The 18844-nt window shown below is 33.9% G+C and overlaps 3 protein-coding genes across 3 annotated transcripts; all 3 read right to left on the bottom strand.

The window, feature by feature from the left end:
- Nucleotides 1-822: 822 nt before the first annotated feature.
- On the bottom strand, nt 823-2064 carry LOC112765647 (probable F-box protein At4g22165). Its single transcript, XM_025811528.1, has one exon. It carries the CDS (start codon nt 2062-2064, stop codon nt 823-825), a length of 1242 nt encoding a protein of 413 aa, XP_025667313.1.
- A 3435-nt stretch (nt 2065-5499) lies between these two features.
- Nucleotides 5500-7058, bottom strand: LOC112764077 (NAD(P)H-dependent 6'-deoxychalcone synthase). Its single transcript, XM_025809601.3, has 4 exons — nt 6702-7058; nt 6348-6591; nt 6068-6247; nt 5500-5942 (listed from the first exon to the last, which is right to left on the bottom strand). Exons 1-4 carry the CDS (start codon nt 7031-7033, stop codon nt 5736-5738), a joined length of 963 nt encoding a protein of 320 aa, XP_025665386.1. The 5' UTR covers nt 7034-7058; the 3' UTR covers nt 5500-5735.
- Nucleotides 7059-10117: 3059 nt separating this feature from the next.
- LOC112764075 (NAD(P)H-dependent 6'-deoxychalcone synthase) lies at nt 10118-12348 on the bottom strand. Its single transcript, XM_025809600.2, has 4 exons — nt 11958-12348; nt 11028-11271; nt 10745-10924; nt 10118-10623 (listed from the first exon to the last, which is right to left on the bottom strand). Exons 1-4 carry the CDS (start codon nt 12275-12277, stop codon nt 10417-10419), a joined length of 951 nt encoding a protein of 316 aa, XP_025665385.1. The 5' UTR covers nt 12278-12348; the 3' UTR covers nt 10118-10416.
- Between the last annotated feature and the right edge of the window lie 6496 nt (nt 12349-18844).

Here is an 18844-nt window from a genome sequence, read left to right as displayed (position 1 = left end):
TCTCAAAATAAGTTGAGCTCATTTGTTTTTTTAACTAAATTTAAATTTGAATTTATATTAAATGAATTTAATTAAAAATTAAATAAGTTTATCTTGTTATATAATTATATTTATATAAATAAATATATTATAGATTTTATACTTTTAATTTATAATAATAATATATAATTTTATACATATATTAATAAAAAATATAAATTATCATTAATAAACAAACATTATATATAATTGATAATTTTTTATGGCAGCCACTCGCCCACTCGTATACACACGTCATAAACGTTCCTTTTTACGGATGATAAAGTGGATAAGTTAGCTTACTAACATATGTTCATTGTCCATTCATCAGCGTTTACGGATGTAAGGAATCAAGGACAAAATTCTAATTGATTAAAATTATCAAAATATTTATTATAATTAATGAAATATCTAATTTATTATTATTTTTATTTTTTATTATTAATAAATATGATAAATGAATAATAAAATAATAATTTATAAAATAAAAAATAAATTTTATAATTAAATAATATATAAAAAATTAATTTGTAGTTAAAATTAAATAAAAATTATTTAATGTTTATTAAAAAACTTAAAAAACATATTTTGTTTATGAAACCACGGTATAAAACTATCGAATCCGATACCTGATCTTTCAATATTTTTACTAAAATAAACTATAAAGTGAAGAGAGAGAAATTACAAGTCTAAATAGCACTACTGAATAATAACAAAATGGAGATAAACATGTTTTCATTAAAATTTTACTATAAGGAAGAACAAACACACTACAAATAATCTTTTAAAATAATAATAAAAACACTAAAGAAATGAGCTAGAATAACACCAGACGGGAGGACACGTGAACTTTTCTTCGTCTAATAGTGTTTGACAACTTCCATCGTCCAAGTTGAAGATGCCAATATCTTGATATTCGGCACAGTCCAGCGATTTCAATTCTATTAGGTTATCTGTAAAGTAGATTTGATTTCCTTTGGTTTGAAGACTTGCAGGCAGCATTTGAACAGAAGAGTTGAATCCAATCATCAGTGCGTAATTTTTCAAACTATCTAGTCTGGACCATTCTTTTGCATTCTTCTTTAATTCATAGATATCAAATTTGTAAGTCCAGTGACTTACAGGCATAAAATGTCTCGCCAACATCAATAAACTTCCATTAGCACACCCAACCAAATATTTAAGCTGGTAAGGACCCAGCGCAGCATCAGAGGGAGGTTTGGCTTCATGAATACCACCTACAGGCCCTGATTTTGTGTTTGTATCAAATTCGTATAGCTGGCCACCTTCGTCTACTGCATATATCTTCTCTCCAAAAAATATGACATCATGAAACGATATGACATCATGAAACGACGGTTTTCTAGTTAAAAGATCTAACCATCTCTTATCATTTGGTTTGTAAAAGGCTAATGTACAACGAGGTCCATATATGGCCACTGCCAAAAAATCTTCATTGTCATTGCTAGGACATGAATTTATAATAACCTTCCAAACCTGGCCACTATTTATGAAACTACTCGATATCCGCAAATTATCCCCATTGTCATCATCCCAATCCCAAACAGTATATTCAAAGCCATAATTGTTAGGATTGTAGTCAACTATATCCGGAAAAGTTGATATTGGAGGAAGATCTAAACGGACCTTTGTAAATGCATTTAACATATACATCGAACCTTGGTATATATCTAGGACGATCAACCATCCACCAAAAGAACCACGGATCAATTTGTTCTGCATCTCTGGTAGCTTGAGATGGTGGATCTCGTCTTCATCAAGAGACTGAATATCAAGCGGTACTTCACCAGCAATAGGTAAGTTCATGAGATGGTAGATCTCCTCGTCTTCATAAATATGAGTACTGGAAGATTCTTCAGGTACCAGCAGCCACAAAATCTTGCTGGAGATCTCTGGAAGTTTCAAGCTCCATTGCTTGCAAACTAAACGAAGTTGGATGAAATCATCGTACGAATAGAAGTGCTCTACAATTTCCTTCAAGATGTCATCATGAATGTTTGCCCATCCATCAATGTCGTCACCCATATCTCAGACTCGAGCTATGTTATTCCCAGATGAGACGCAAACTGCAGAAGCCAGGATTTGTTTGAAGTTCGCTGTGTTTGGTACGTATATATAGGATTTGTTTGAGCCTCTTAAAAAATATTAATTTTTTTTTTAAAGGATCTTTAAAAAAATATTTTATATTTAGAATTTGGGTAAATTTTTAAGAAAAGATCTTTTTTTGAGTTATCTTTTTTTAAAAGATTTTATGAAAAAGTAAAAGTAATTTTATATTTGGATATTTAATGCAAAAAAATCTTTTTATCTATCAATTATGTTTGAGTATAACAATATAAAAGTACTCTTTTGTTTATTTATTATATGAAAGACATATTTTTTTAAGGAAAAAAAATCTTTTAAAAAAAGATGTAAATTACAGCTTCTCAAAAAAGATTTTTTTTTTATTTTTCTAATATTTTTATTTTTACTATTAGAAATTTGCAAACACACTAAAAAATAAAAAAAAATCTTTTTTTATCAAAATAATGGCGCTCAAACAAGCACTTAAATATCTGATATAAAAATATTTTTTACTTAATAATTATATTTAGATATAATAATATAATTTTTTTTAATTTATTATGTTAATAATATATTTTTTAAATAAAGAAATTTTAAAAATATATAAATTATAATTTTTTTAAAAAATATTTTTTTATTTTGCTAATATTTTTACTTTTATTATTAAAATTTTGTTAAGCACACTAATTTTTTTTCTAATAATTGAATAATACCTAAACAAATTCAGTGTGTCTTGTTTGTTGCATATCTCTGTCTATTTATTTTGGGTAGATTTTATCCCGTCTTATTTAATTTTAAATTTCAAATTTTGTTGAAAAATTAAAATTAAATTGAGGAAGATATATAACTAGTTTTTCTTGGGGACGCTATCAAATATGAGTTTGGAATCTATCTATTTAATACAGTAATAGTGTGATACCTCACATGATCATATTGGAAATTTGGGATCTGTATCATTAATAATTTATTGTTCAAAACTTTTATTTAACTTTTTAGAGGAAAAATCTAATTTACTAATCTTTCTGTTTCTTCCTTTATTAACTTCTCTTGCAATGAAGTGCAATTCCTTCTTATTTCCGAAATAATTGAATTCAGTTCTTCTTCCTTGATTTAGTGTTAATCCACGTTGATGGTTACCCAAACAACAAAGAATCTTGGTTCCATCTTTGGTCTCAAACTCAAATAATTAACCGAAACAAGCATTGATGCCAACACATAACATACCAACTCAAGGAGCTTAAAACAACATCTTAACTAACCTTATAATTGAATCTGTCTTTCCTTTTGGACTTTTCATTTAGCAAGGCTTCAATATCCTCTCTAGTGAACTCTATAACACCATAATCCGACCCAGCATTGCTAGGTGGATAGGGCCATATTGTTGATCATTTCCACCATTTACAACTGCAAAAGATGGCCTTACTCTTCCATTAATAGGAGTTCCCACCATTTTTCTTGAACCCTTTTCAGCTCTACTAGCTCCTCTTGGTCTTTGTCTATGAGGATTTCGTCACCCACTAACTAAACAAAGTCACAACAAACAAAAAAATCAACAAAAATCATGAAATCAATAAATTATCAACAAGAATTAAAAAATTGCAGAGCCAGAAATTCAAAAATAGCAGCGGTATCCATGCTTGCACCTTCAGAAATCAAAACAGAAAATAAAAAGAAAAACACAAAGCAGCAACCAGAGCCAGAACCCAGAAATCAAATAATTATTTAACAAAAAATAAAAAACACAACATAGCAGCAAACCAAAGCGAGCAAATCAATTATTTCAACAAAAACACAAAATTCCTATAATCATTTAAAACTACGTATTTATAAACGTTATAATATTTTTGTAAATTTAAAACTGCATGTATTATTATAAAAAAAAATATTACAAAAAAAATACGTGTATTATTATAAAAAAAATTATGATTAAAACAATATCAATTTAATTTTTATTTTTAAATTAACCCAATTTTTAAAAGTTATATCTTATCCTACGTATTTAAAATTAGTGATTCGAAATTGATTAGTACATCATTTTTTTTTAAATTAACCCATTTGAATTTGTATTTAAAGAGAGTACATAAAAAAAATAGATCAAATTAGATTGATTTAAATTAAAAAAAAAATTGTACGTGTTCAGTTATACGATGAGAAAAAAAAAATGTCAAAAACCTTTAATACATGCTCAGTTATTGTATTAAAACAAACGTGGAATTGATGGAACAGATAAAACAGAAAAAAATAAAAAAAATAATTCCGTTTCTTCTCATTATGAAATCAGACCACGTAATTTTTCATCTTGATCACATCACTTTTAATCCCTAATATTCTCTCACATAATTAATGTTTCAAATGTTTACACGTAACTTTTAATTCCTCGTAAAACCTTATTTCAAGTTTAAATCAATCCAATTCTATCTATTTTTTATGTACTTTTTTTAGTTCTAATTTAAATATGTTAATTTTTAAGAAAATAATGTTTTGCATGTTGATATATATGTTTTTTTACGAAAATATCGTAACATTATATATAAAAATTATTTTGCTCGCACGCATTATGGGTGCATCCGATATATGACAAGAAATACATTTTAATAAATACTTCCACGTTTATTTAAATAGTAAATATTATATTTATTTAATTTAAATAAAAAATTTCAGCATTCATTCAGAGCACGCATTTTTTTTTTCAAAACGCCACGCCGCATTAAGCAAACTGGTCGCGATTTTTAGTGGTGAACCGAATCACTTGTAATGCTAATTTTTGGTTGGACCGGTTCAACCAACTGATCTAATCCAATTTTGAAAACCATGGGTCAAATAGGAGGCCAGGGGTAGATCTAATACAAGAATTGTGTATATAAACTGGCTGACCCTATATCCCTCTTTAGCGGTTATTAGGCTTGTGAAAAATGGATCGGGTCATGTACCTTTCTTATTAGAAAACACCCCACAAATGGAGGCTATAAAGAGAAGGTTTAAATTCTAAGTAAGATGGTGCGAGAACAAAAAAGCTAGAGAAGTCATTAAAGAAGCTTGGAGCATTAATTTTAGTAGATCAACAATGTATATACTGGCCCAGAAAATCAAGACATGCAGACACGAATTGGTTTAATGACAATGCTCTAGTAAATATAATTCAAAGAAGGTTATAGAAGAATTGCAACAGGAATTAGAATTGCTGAGAGAAGTTGAGAGTATTGGGGTGGTTCTTCTCTGCCTCGCCTCTGGTCCTTGTCCTTGTCTCTATTCTTCGTCAATCTCATTATCATCGTCTCTTTTCCTTATGTTTATATACATCTTCATAGCTTGTCATTTTATTTTCGTTTCTTTTGATCAGCAGGTAATAATATTTGTGCATATCAAGTTATATAGGTCTCTTCCGACTGTATCATATGTCATTAAATACATCCATTATATTACGCGAAACTTATACAAAAGAATTACAATAAATTAAATCACTGATTGAAGAATGCTTCATTCCATCTATAAACTCATTAACAACAAATCAACTACAATCACTCAAATATGTAGACAATAATTTAAAACTAAAGCTAAATATTTAAAACATCAATCAAATATACTTATCCAATCTGGCACATAACACAAAACCTGATGAATGAGTGTGGTATCTAATTTTCTCCATCAAATAGGTCAGGAAGATCGAAAGCAGCAGGACCGTTCTTCAGTTTGCGCTCCTGTTTCATGTGATTAATCTTTTGGTAGTCATCATTTGTAAGTGAAAAATCAAATATATCTAGATTTTGTTTCATTCTCTCTTTGTTGTAGCTCTTCACTGCAAAAGTCACACCTTGCTCGTACAACCATCTAAGACTTACCTATAACCAATTTAAATGAATTACATCATTAGATAGGTGAGTTACGTTGTAAATGGTTCTCTATACATAATGTAAACTCAAAATTGATGCACAACTTTAATTATTTTTCATTTTTTTTTGTTTACCTGAGCAACAGTTTTACCATGAGCATGTGCAATTTGCTTGAGCAATTCACTGTTCATAACATCATTACTACCCCAACTGGCTCCTTTGGCTCCCAAAGGAGAATATGCAGTTATCACAATATTCTTGGTTTTGCAATATTCTCTTAGATTCTTTTGCTGCCAGGATGGATTCAACTCCACCTATTTATTGTGTGATTAGTGTGGAACGGTATTTAATTTAGTGATCCAATGAATAAAATCAATGTTTATGTGTATAATTAATATGAATAAAAAAAATTACTTGATTAACTGCAGGAGGAATAGTAGCAAAAGAGAGGAGATGTTCAAGTTTCTTGGTAGAGAAGTTGCTAACTCCAATTGATTTTGTGAGGCCCAAGCTGTGGCATTTCTCCATTGAAGTCCAAACACCCTTCAAGTCAAATGGCAGCAATTCGTCTTCATTATAAGGAAATTTTCTTATTTCAGGCTTTGCACTCATTGGACAGTGGACCAAGTAAAGATCCAAGTATTCTAATCCAAGATTCCTGCATGCATGAATCAATCAGAGTTTATTATATATTCATCAATCATGCCTTCTCAACATTTACTTTAATAATATCTGATCTGATTAATTATGAAAATAAAATGATCTTACTGAAGTGAGTTTTGTAAAGCAGAGAGAACAAGATGGGGATGATTATCGGAGAGCCATAACTTGGAAGTGATGAAAAGTTCATCTCTGGAATTTATGAGGCCAAGTTGAAGGGCTTCAGCAAAGGCTTCTCCGAGAGGCTGTTCGGAATCATAGATGGAAGCGGTGTCAAAGTGCCTGTAACCGAGCTTGATGGCCTCAATGGCCGCTGCTTTGATGGTGTCGTTGTCGTTTGCTTCGGAGCCAGTTCCAAAGGCGATCACCGGCATGCTGAATGATGGTTGTAGGACCACATTTGGGACAGGAACCGATGCTGGTTTTTCTGTTGAAGACATTGTATATGCAATGTGGAAATGCTAAGATTCTTTCATTATATAGTCCAATGAAGCCGCCCTTAAGGTAAAAAATATGGTATTTAATTACCTGTTACGTCTATGCATGCATCATCAGCACGCACCTTTCGTTTTTTATTTGTTTCGTATCCAAGCTTAACTCATGTAGATAACTACACCAGGAATATTTATTATACTATCTCATGCATTATATATATTTTCTTTTCTTTTATTAAGTTAACGTGTATTCTAATATGTAACACTTAGGCTGCATTTATTTATAGATATAGGACATTACACAGAGACACAAAATCATGTTTGATAGAGGAGATATGAACAGAGATAATGTATCTAGGAACACTGAATTAATGTATTTTATATCCATCCTAATAGGAAGGATACGAAGACACTAATATGGAATACAATTTATTTTTCATTAATTTTATTAATTTTTTATAATTATATTTTTTTATTATTATATTTTTCGTCTCAAATTTTTTGAATAAAAAAAAATGAGAATAAATTAGATTTTCATAATTTGTTCTAGTTTATTACCCAACAGAATATAAGAACACAAAATTTTATATTTCTGTCCTTTTATGTCTTGTTGTTAATGTTTTGTCTTATCCTGTTCACAAAAACAAACACAGTCTTAATGTATTCTAATTATAAGTTTTAAATGAGTCTCAAATATGTTTTAAGAAAAAAGTTATATAAATATTTTAACTTAAATAGGATTAACTTTTCATTTTTCATTTTATAGCTATATGTATGTATTTACTATGTTAGATAACATTCAAACTATTTAATTACCTTTTATCTTTTCAGATATTAATTGTCTACATTTAAAATATCATCCGTATTTACGAGCGTCTCCCCTTCTTTAATAATTCTATTAAGAAATGTCCTTAGTTTAGGCTTTGCACTCATTGGGCAATGGACTAAGTAAAGGTCCAAGGATTCTAATCCAAGACTCCTGCTGTATGTAATCATCCGAAGTTTAATTTATTATTATTCAACCGAGTCAATTACAGCACTGTGTGGTTACCCTTATCATCCTACTAGAGGGAATACCTCGGTCCAGCCAAATATTTCAAAAGGACAACGAGATTTTTAAGAAAAAAAAAAATACTTAATTCGGTTCTTGATTCTTTTTAGTGATTAATTAGTCTTTGTGCTAAAAAAAATAACATTGACTTTTTTTTGTCACAAGAGTTTCGTTGTGCTTTCGAGGTAATTTTCATGGGCTGAGTTGGATTTTTTTTGTCAAATACCTCATTGTCTTTCGAGGTAATTGTCAGAGCTGTTTTAGGTTTTTCTCTTCTTTTAATAATAATTATTAACCAAATGAGCAATTCGGTTATAATAAGTGTACAACTTATAAAATATGGATAATGCTAGGGAGACAAAAAAAAAAAACAGCTTACTTTATTTAACATTCATTAATTGTCGCGATAATTAATGAATACTAAATAAAAAAAATTATGACTGTTTTTGCCTAATGTTTTTTTGTTACCAAACATTTCTGATAAAATATATCCTCTAACATAATTTTCAGAAGCTTATTTATCTTGTCCTTAATTTCTGCCTCGTGTTCTATCTCTCGAAAAAGGATTATTGTCCGAAGAATGCTGCACTTTTATGAAATTAGCAACTATTTTAATATTCATGAAATTCGAATAGAACTGACATTCTTGTTGACCAAGACAATATTAATATCAAACAAAAACTTCAAAAAGCATGACTTGAGACTTGACAATAGAATATTGCTCGATTAAGTTTATTAAAAATTTAACAACATATTTCTTAGATGCATAATCTCTAACCGTTTTCAATCCCAATTGAAACCATTAACACAAATTAAACAACTAAAAATGGTACAAAAATTCTCTAATTCCTCTCAAATAAATTTTAATTTAGTGAAATAAATAATAACAGTAGAATCATCTTGACGAATAGTACGAATAGAATAAAACTCCTCCTTCAACTCACCAACTCTAAACACATCTCCATGCAAGTAGCGAACGTTAAAATTGTTCCACAAACCTAAAACAGAAGTGATCCACATCATATTCTTAGTAATTTCTGGGCTGAGAGAGAGATTGATCCAAAAAAAGAGAAAGCTATTGCATCGATCTTAAGTTTCGAAGGTAGCTAGCTTCATGCTCAGCAGGTTTTATAATTGATCCATCTAAGAATTTCATCTTATTCTTAGATCTGAGAGCCTCATCATCAAAGAGATTATCTTAAAATGTCCTTCAAATTCCTCCGGGTAATTAATTAATTCTGAAAACCCTTAAAGCGTAGTTCCTAATTCCTACCAAGTCCCTAACTTCCTCGAGTGCTACACTACAAATCTTTTTTCCAAGTCTAAATTACGTAGGCTTTAAAGTAAGTAAGAGTGAAGCAATTAATCTTTTTGTGGATCTTAGATTTGAGAGCACGTCATATATCATGTGACCACTGATAGTAATTTTGAGGTGTGAGCTGAAAAGGTATCAACAGAGTGCCAAGACTTTCACCATGATGAAGAAAATAAGAACTAATAAAGTCAGAAATGAAGGAAGAACCAGATCTCATAAATTGATTTTAGAATTATAAAAATTAGGTCATAAAAACAGTGAATCGCTCAAAATTCGCAACAAAATTAGCAAAATTGGCAGCATTCATGTCATCAAGTACTATTGAAGGATCGTTTGAAACTCTAATACCATATAAAATGATACTAGTCTATAGAGTGTTGCAAGAGAGAAGAAAAAAAAGGTAAGAACTAAAGCTTTAGCAGATCGGAAATTGAAGAAGAGAGTTGAAGAAGATTCGAAGAAGTCAGAAAAAAATTTGGATGATGAATATTCTTTGTACATTGAATAAAGGAAGCATCACATTTTTACACTATAAATATACACCTTATATATTTGTACAAAAAAAAAAGATAAACAATTAATTTTCAGCTAATTTTAACAAACTCACTTGCTGTATAAAACTAAAAGCTTTCTAACAATTTTCTGTATTTAGATGTATTTCAATTTAATTTTAATTTTATTTTCAGATTCTCACATATTATATTACAAAATCAGAGAGAAGAGATCGAAGTTAAAGACATCCATTACACGAAACTTAATTATACAAGAAGAATTACATTTAATTACTCACTGATTGAACGATACTTTATTCGACTTATAACTCAATAACAACACAAATAAACAATAGTTACAATAACTCAAGACATAAACAATAATTAGCTCTAAACAATAACAATATATACTTATCCAATATACTTTTCAATCTGAGAATAAATCCTTTTATTTGAAGACTATTGATTCTTCTATTAGACGGCCATACACGCACAAAACACAAAAGTGACAAAACATGAATGAGTCTGGTATCTAATTTTCTCCATCCCATAGAATATCAGAAAGATCGAATGTAGCAGGCCCGTTCATTTTGCGCGTCTGTTTGATTTGATTAATCTTTTGGTAATCATCATTTGTAAGCGAAAAATCAAATATTTCTAAGTTCTGTTTCATTCTCTCCTTGGTGTAGCTCTTTACTGCAAAAGTCACACCTTGCTCGTACAACCATCTAAGACTTACCTATAACCAATTCAAATACATTACATCAATTAGATACACCAAGTTACGTTAAAAATGGTTCTATATATATAATCTAAACTCAAAATTGATACACAACTTTAATTGTTTTTCTTTTTTTTACCTGAGCAACAGTTTTTCCATGAGCATGTCCAATTTGCTTGAGCAATTCACTGTCCATAACATCGTTACTACCCCAACTGGTTCCTTTAGCTCCCAAAGGAGAATATGCAGTTATCACAATATTCTTGGTTTTGCAATATTCTCTTAGATTCTTTTGCTGCCAAGAAGGATTCAACTCCACCTATTTATTGTGTGATTGGTACGGTGTGGAACGGTATTTAGTTTAGTGATCCAATGAATAAAATTAATATTTGTGTATAATTAATATGAATAAAAAAAATTACTTGATTAACGGCAGGAGGAATAGTAGCAAATGAGAGGAGTTGTTCAAGTTTCTTGGTAGAGAAGTTGCTAACTCCAATTGATTTTGTGAGACCCAAGCTGTGGCATTTCTCTATTGAAGTCCAAACACCCTTCATGTCAAATGGCAGCAATTCATCTTCGTTATAAGGAAATTTTCTTATTTCAGGCTTTGCACTCATTGGACAGTGGACCAAGTAAAGGTCCAAGTATTCTAATCCAAGATTCCTGCATGCATGTGAAAGAGTTTTCAATGAAACAAAAAACTAAAATGATTTGATGATTGAGTAATTGGATCCTGTTACATAGATGAGGCAACTCTGCTATATATATATATATATAGCAAGCTGCCACAGAATTTTGTTGTTAGCAGAGAAAACAGAAATAAGGTAGCATTTGGTGGAGAGACAGAAAGACTAACTGAGAGATAGAGATTGAAATAAATCTCAGTATTCTGTTTAGTGTAAAATAGGAGACAGAAATTGAAAAAAGAATGAAACTCTAATTTAATTTGCACAAAGGATAAAATTGGAATTAATTAATTGAAATAAAAGTATTTTAGGTATAAAATGTTATTAAAGTTTCAGTCTCCATCTCTAAAATTTTCAGTCCCTGTGTCCTTACTTTTTGAAAATACTGAAATACTGAAATTTTAGAGACTGAGACAAAAATTTTAGTACCAGTCTCTGAACTAACAAACACGATACTGAATTTTAGTCTCTCAAACAAATGCTACCTAACAGATTTGACAACAAACTAGGCTTGACTATCTCTTAACAACTGTAACTTTATTTTCTTGATCTTGATCTGTTATATTACATACTCTATCTCTATTAGCATGCATCCATCAGAGTTTATTATTCAACATATACTTTAATAATATCTGATTAATTATAAAAATAAAATGATCTTACTGGAGTGATTTTTGTAAAGCAGGGAGAACAAGATGGGGATGATTATCGGAGAGCCATAACTTGGAAGTGATGAAAAGTTCATCTCTGGAATTTATGAGGCCAAGTTGAAGGGCTTCAGCAAAGGCTTCTCCGAGAGGCTGTTCGGAGTCATAAAAAGAAGCGGTGTCAAAGTGCCTGTAACCGAGCTTGATGGCCTCAACGGCCGCCGCTTTGATGGTGTCGTTGTCGTTTGCTTCGGAGCCAGTTCCAAAGGCGATCACCGGCATGCTGAATGATGATTGTAGGACCACATTTGGGACAGGGACCGCTGTTGAAGACATTGTATATGTCACAAATTGGATGTAGTAAATGTTTGCTAATAATAAGAGTATACAATATAATGTTGTGGTGCTAATTAATAACTAAGTGCTATATATATACTCCAATGAAGCCGCCGCCAACGTAATTTAATTACCTGTTACGTGTATGCTTGCATCAGCTAGCTAGCACGCACTTTGGTCTCCGATTAAGTTTTGTAGATAATTAAATGGAATATGCTATATGTATTTACTATATATGTTAGATTACATTTTAGAGGAGTGTTAAGGATTAGTAATTTTTGTGATTTGTAGTCATTAAATAGTTATTAATAATGATTTTAATAGTGTAAAATTGGTGTAAAATTTTATTTAATGACTCACTTTTTTTTATTAATTACATATTAGATAAAATTTGATAAAGTTGCTCATCCTCTAAATTTTTTTTACATTTTATTAGTTTAGGCGACTTTGCTATCATTGGGCAATGGACTAAGTAAAAGTCCAAGTATTCTAATCCTAGACTCCTGCTCTATGAATCAATTGCCAAAGTTTGTTAGTATTCAACCCAGTCAATGACAGCATAGTGTACGTGTTTGTTTCACGGTTGACACGTGTCACAAAAGGAAATTGCACATACAAATTTTAAATTTGACAAATAAAGGGATGTACGGACTACTCTCTTATATAAAAATGCAATTTCATTATATTATTCGTTATTAAATTCGTTTCACTGGTTAAAAAGACGACATTAAAGACAAACTTTTTAAAACGCCTTCAAATTTAAAACACATTAATACTCCTAGGCTTTTTTTTTTTTTTTTTTTGGAAATAGATTAGAGAATTCCCAATCTTAGACATTATATCACAAATTCACATCCACCTATACTCCTAGCTTATGAATTGGCGCATTGCTATTTAATATTTGTTTTTTATTTTTTTTATTTGTCATGGTATGGGCTAGGAAGTCTGACCCACACCCAAACACTAGCCCACCCAAAGCAGCTGGCTGAAAAAAAAAAGAACGCTCCAAATTATATACTGAAGAGAGAAGAATTTCAATAAGAATGTGTTAGTAGCTGCAGATTTGAAAGGTCGTGGTCAGCATTGGCTAGTAGAGAGAAAGTTGGGTGCTTCGTTCCTTTGTTGCAGGTTGATAGCCGCTGGTCACCGAAACCCTCCCTCTCTTCAAGTCCATTAATACCAAAAATAAATTTTTGTATATAAATATATATATTATTCAATTTATTTTTAATATTTATTTATATTTTATATATTAATGACTCATGATAATAGTTGATTTTAATGTATATTTATCATGATCAGATTACTATCCTATCATCTATTATTCTATCTCGTGACCACCATTCCGGAGGAAAATCCAATCCAATACTAATAAGAGAAGTGTGGATTTAAATAGAATCAAGTTTATTTCATTTTTCACCCGCCTCTGTTTTCTCATCGCAAGGCTTAAAGTTAATGATACCATTACTGTTGGAATTTCCAAGTAACTCAAATCGGTTCCAACTTCATTTCTCAAAATAAGTTGAGCTCATTTGTTTTTTTAGCTAAATTTAAATTTGAATTAAAATTTATATTAAATGAATTCAATTAAAAATTAAATATGTTTATCTTATTATATAATTATATTTATATAAATAAATATATTAGATTCTATACTTTAATTTATAATAATAATAATAATAATAATAATAATAATAATAATATATAATTTTATACACATATATTTTATATATAATTATTATAAAAAATATAAATTATAATTAATAAACAAATATTATATATAATTGATAGTTTTTTAAACTTTATAAATATAGTCGGTTGTTATTGAATTGTGATCTTAACTTGAATTTAAATTTGACATGGTTTGTTTGACACAACTTCCTTAACTTCCAATCCTATAATAATAATAATAATAATAATAATAATAATAATAATATAACAGCAATTAAATTCCTTAGCTTCTCTGTACTCTGTGTATGTGAAGTTTCGAAACCTGAATTATTAGAGCATAAAGCTTAATTTTAAAGAAAATAATATAATATTTGATCATATTAAAAAATTTTCTTGAGCTGACTCTCTCAGATTAAGACTTAATTTTGACTTAGGCATAAAAATCAATTAAATAATTAACTCTTCATAGTAACTGTTCATACCCTGGACCAATAAATAGGGTCCAGGATCCAAGCAAAGAAGCCTAACCCAAAGGGTTGGCTCTCCCCCAGTACCAGCCTTCATTCCAAGAAGTCGGTACTGAACATGACATGTTCCAAAGAAGTCGGATACGAGGGTTAGCTGGCAGATAACCCTCATTCGAATGAGTAACTGCCCCTAGAAACTCTCTAACCACTTCATAGAGCCATATCTTAACCTCCCTAAGATATGGGAACGGTTATCCACCTAAAAAGGTGGCACTACTTCAGCGGAGTCCACTACTGCTCTAACCTGCTCACACTCTTGCTAACTTAGGCATCGAAGTGTCTTTGCAGGTACCACCCCCATTCTTTCACACATACAAGTCGGACGGAGGAACACCGAGTAACAGATCCACTCGAAAGCCGCCTCCTTCATACGTTTGGGCCAACCAACGCCATCCAACCCATTAATCTCCGGTTACCCACCGTAACATTGGCGCCGTTGCCGGGGACCCGAGAGATCAACCAGTGATGGCGGATAGATCCCCTGAAGAGGGTCATGTGGAGACAGATTCTGAACAAGAGAATCTGAACATTGGAAACAATGAGGCAGACCAGACCCTTCACCAGGAAGCCAATGATCAACACAGGGAAGGCACCTCCGGAATCAAAAACCCGAAGGTAAATTCCTCGGAGGGGCGCGAATCAGAAAAAGAAGGACCATCCCACGCAATTGAGCTCATGGGATTAGTCCACAGTCGCCTCGAGCAGCTAGAACAGGAACGGAAACGACAAAAGAAAATCGAAAAGAACCTAAAAGAGGAGATGGAGCGACGAAAAGAGTTAGAAAGAAAACTCTTAAAGTTAGAATCCTCCCTCAAAGGTCAGAACTCCCACGACGGTAGAGAAGATTCGCCCTTAGGGGAGAAAGATCCTTTTAGCGAGGACATAATGAGGGCAAAAGTTCCGAGAAACTTTAGAAGCCCCGATATGGACCTCTACGATGGAACCACTGATCCAAAGCATCATCTGAGCAACTTTAAAAGTCGGATGTATCTGGCTGACGCTTCTGACGCTACGCGATGCAAAGCTTTTCCGACAACCTTGTCAAAAGCAGCGATGAAGTGGTTCGACAGCCTCCCTCCGAGGTCAATTACCAGTTTTGAAGACCTCTCAAGAAAGTTCTTGATGGGGTTCTCCATCCAGAAAGACAAAGTAAAACATGCACCAAGTCTCCTGGGAATAAAACAGGAGGTCGGGGAGTCCTTACGGGCCTATATGGAAAGGTTCAACAAAGCATGTTTGGAGATTCAAGACCTGCCCACCGAAGCAGTCATCATGGGGCTAGTCAATGGTCTTAGAGAAGGTCCCTTCTCACAGTCCATATCAAAAAGACACCCCGCCTCTTTAAGTGATGTACAGGAAAGAGCTGAAAAGTACATCAATATGGAAGAAAATGCTAGGCTAAGAGACCCGAATTGGCGACCTGGTCACCCTCCCTCAACGAAAGAGAGGGAGAGGGAAGCTAAGAAGAAGGAAGAACTCGACCTCGATAGGCCAAGAAAATATCACTCTTATACTCCACTGAAAGTTCCTGTAGTGGATGTATACAGAGAAATTTGCAATACCGAAAGGCTGCCTCCTCCCAGGCCCATTAAAAATAAAAGAGGGGGAGCCGCGGTGATTACTGTGAGTACCATAAGATATATGGGCACTCCACAAACGACTGTTACGACCTTAAAAATGTGATAGAAAAACTGGCCAGAGAAGGTCGGCTTGACAGATACCTCATAGAAAGGTCGGACAGTCATGGAAAAAGAAAGCGAGATGATATGGATAAAAGAGACCCACCACCACAAACTCCGGAGAGACATATCCATATGATCTCAGGAGGGTTTGCGGGAGGGGGACTCACAAAATCTTCTCGTAAAAGACATCTCAAGAGAGTTTACCAGGTCGGAGAGGGGTCCTCCGACCTTCCAACCATTTCATTCACAAAGGAAGATGCGCAAGGAATAATCCCTAGGTACGACGACCCAGTGGTAATTACCATGATCCTGGCAAATGCCCATCTACACAGAACACTAGTAGACCAAGGAAGCTCAGCGGACATCCTCTTTAAGCCCGCTTTCGACAAACTAGGGTTAGATGAGAAAGAGTTAAGAGCCTACCCCGACACCTTGTACGGATTAGGCGACACGCCAATAAAGCCACTAGGATTTTTGCCCCTCCACACCACTTTTGGAAAGGGGGAGAAATCAAAGACTCTGAGTATAGACTTCATAGTCATCGACGTAGGGTCGGCCTATAATGCTTTAATCGGTAGAGCTACCCTTAATCAACTCGGAGCGGTGGTATCGACACCCCACCTCTGCATGAAATTCCCGACCTCAGCGGGGATAGCAACGGTGAGGGGAGATCAGAAGCTGGTAAGGAAATGCTACAATGAAATCCTAAACCTGAGAGAAAAAGGCAAAGAAGTTCACACAATAGAGCTCGGTGGAGCAAGGATTAAAGAAGAGCTGCGACCACGACCCGGAGGAAAAACCGAGGAGATTCAGGTCGGAGAAGAGGAAGGAAAAAACACTCACATAGGAACCAACCTGGGGGAAACCCTAAGACAAGAATTGACTAAGCTCCCAAGAGATAATTCCGATCTCTTCGCCTGGAAGGCCTCCGACATGCCTGGGATAGATCCAGAACTCATGTCCCACAAGCTCTCGGTCTACTCGGGATCTCGACCTGTACAACAACGAAGACGCAAGCTCGGCCCAGAGCGAGCTCTAATAGTAGAGGAGCAAGTACAAGCGCTCCTAGAAGCCGGTTTCATCAGAGAAGTCAAGTATCCAACATGGCTAGCCAATGTAGTGCTAGTCAAAAAATAAAATGGTAAATGGAGAACGTGCGTCGACTATACCGACTTAAATAAGGCATGTCCCAAGGACCCTTATCCACTACCAAGCATTGACGCCCTAGTAGACTCTAGCTCGGGGTATCAATACTTGTCGTTCATGGACGCCTACTCAGGGTATAACCAAATCCCGATGTATGAACCAGACCAGGAAAAAATATCATTCATCACGCCCAGAGCTAACTTTTGCTACGTGGTCATGCCATTTGGATTGAAAAATGCAGGGGCCACATATCAGAGGCTGATGAATAAGGTGTTTGCCCCTCACCTAGGGAGCTTAATGGAAGTGTACGTCGACGATATGCTGGTAAAGACCAAGAAAGAAGTCGACCTCTTGTCCGACCTTTCACAAGTCTTTGACACCATAAGGTTGCACGGGATGAGACTAAATCCTGCAAAGTGCGCCTTCGCGGTGGAGGCAGGAAAATTTCTAGGATTCATGCTAACACAAAGAGGGATCGAAGCCAATCCCGACAAGTGTAGAGCTATCCTAGAAATGAAAAGCCCTACTTGTTTGAGAGAGGTCCAACAGCTGAATGGCCGACTAGCAGCTCTCTCCAGATTTTTGGCAGGATCAGCACTAAGATCCCTTCCACTGTTCTCCCTATTGAGAAAGGGACACCAGTTTGAATGGACTCCCGAATGCGAGGAGGCGTTCCAGGAGTTCAAAAAGTTTTTTGAGCCAACCTCCTATTTTGACCCGACCTGTAGCCGGAAAAGACCTCGTCTTATACCTATCCGTGGCAGACAAGGCTGTCTCAGCAGCCTTGATAAGAGAAGACGAGGACGGTCAACACCCAATCTATTTCATCAGTAAAGTTCTACAGGGCCCTGAGCTAAGGTATCACAAATTAGAGAAATTTGCCTACTCCTTAGTGGTAGCCTCTCGAAGGCTACGGCCTTACTTTCAAGCTCACACAATAAGAGTCCGCACGAACCAACCCATGAAGCAAATCCTCCAAAAGACGGATGTTGCAGGAAGAATGGTTCAATGGGCAATAGAGCTCTCCGAGTTCGACTTGAAATACGAAACTCGGACGGCGATTAAAGCCCAGTGCCTCGCCGACTTCATTGCAGAATATGCAGGGGATCAAGAGGATAAACCAACTACATGGGAACTCTATGTAGATGGATCCTCCAATAAAACAGGAAGCGGCGCAGGCATAATATTGGTAGATGAAAGGGGAACCCAGATAGAGGTTTCCCTCAAGTTTGAATTCCCAGCTTCAAATAATCACGCAGAATATGAAGCCTTGATTGCAGGATTGAAGCTCGCAGAAGAAGTCGGTGCTACGAAGGTGATGATATACAGTGACTCTCAAGTGGTGACCTCCCAAATAAGTGGAGAGTATCAGGCAAAAGACCCAAATATGAAGAGATACTTGGAAAAAACTCTGGAACACCTTGGGCGCTTTGCAGAAATCGAGGTCACGCACATAACTCGGGACCTAAATAGCAGAGCAGACGCCCTATCCAAGTTAGCAAGTACCAAGCCAGGAGGAAATAACAGAAGCCTGATCCAAG

This window comes from Arachis hypogaea, chromosome 17 (genome assembly GCF_003086295.3).
Source record: "Arachis hypogaea cultivar Tifrunner chromosome 17, arahy.Tifrunner.gnm2.J5K5, whole genome shotgun sequence".
NCBI lineage: Eukaryota > Viridiplantae > Streptophyta > Magnoliopsida > Fabales > Fabaceae > Arachis > Arachis hypogaea.
This window is presented reverse-complemented; position numbering and strand designations above follow the sequence as displayed.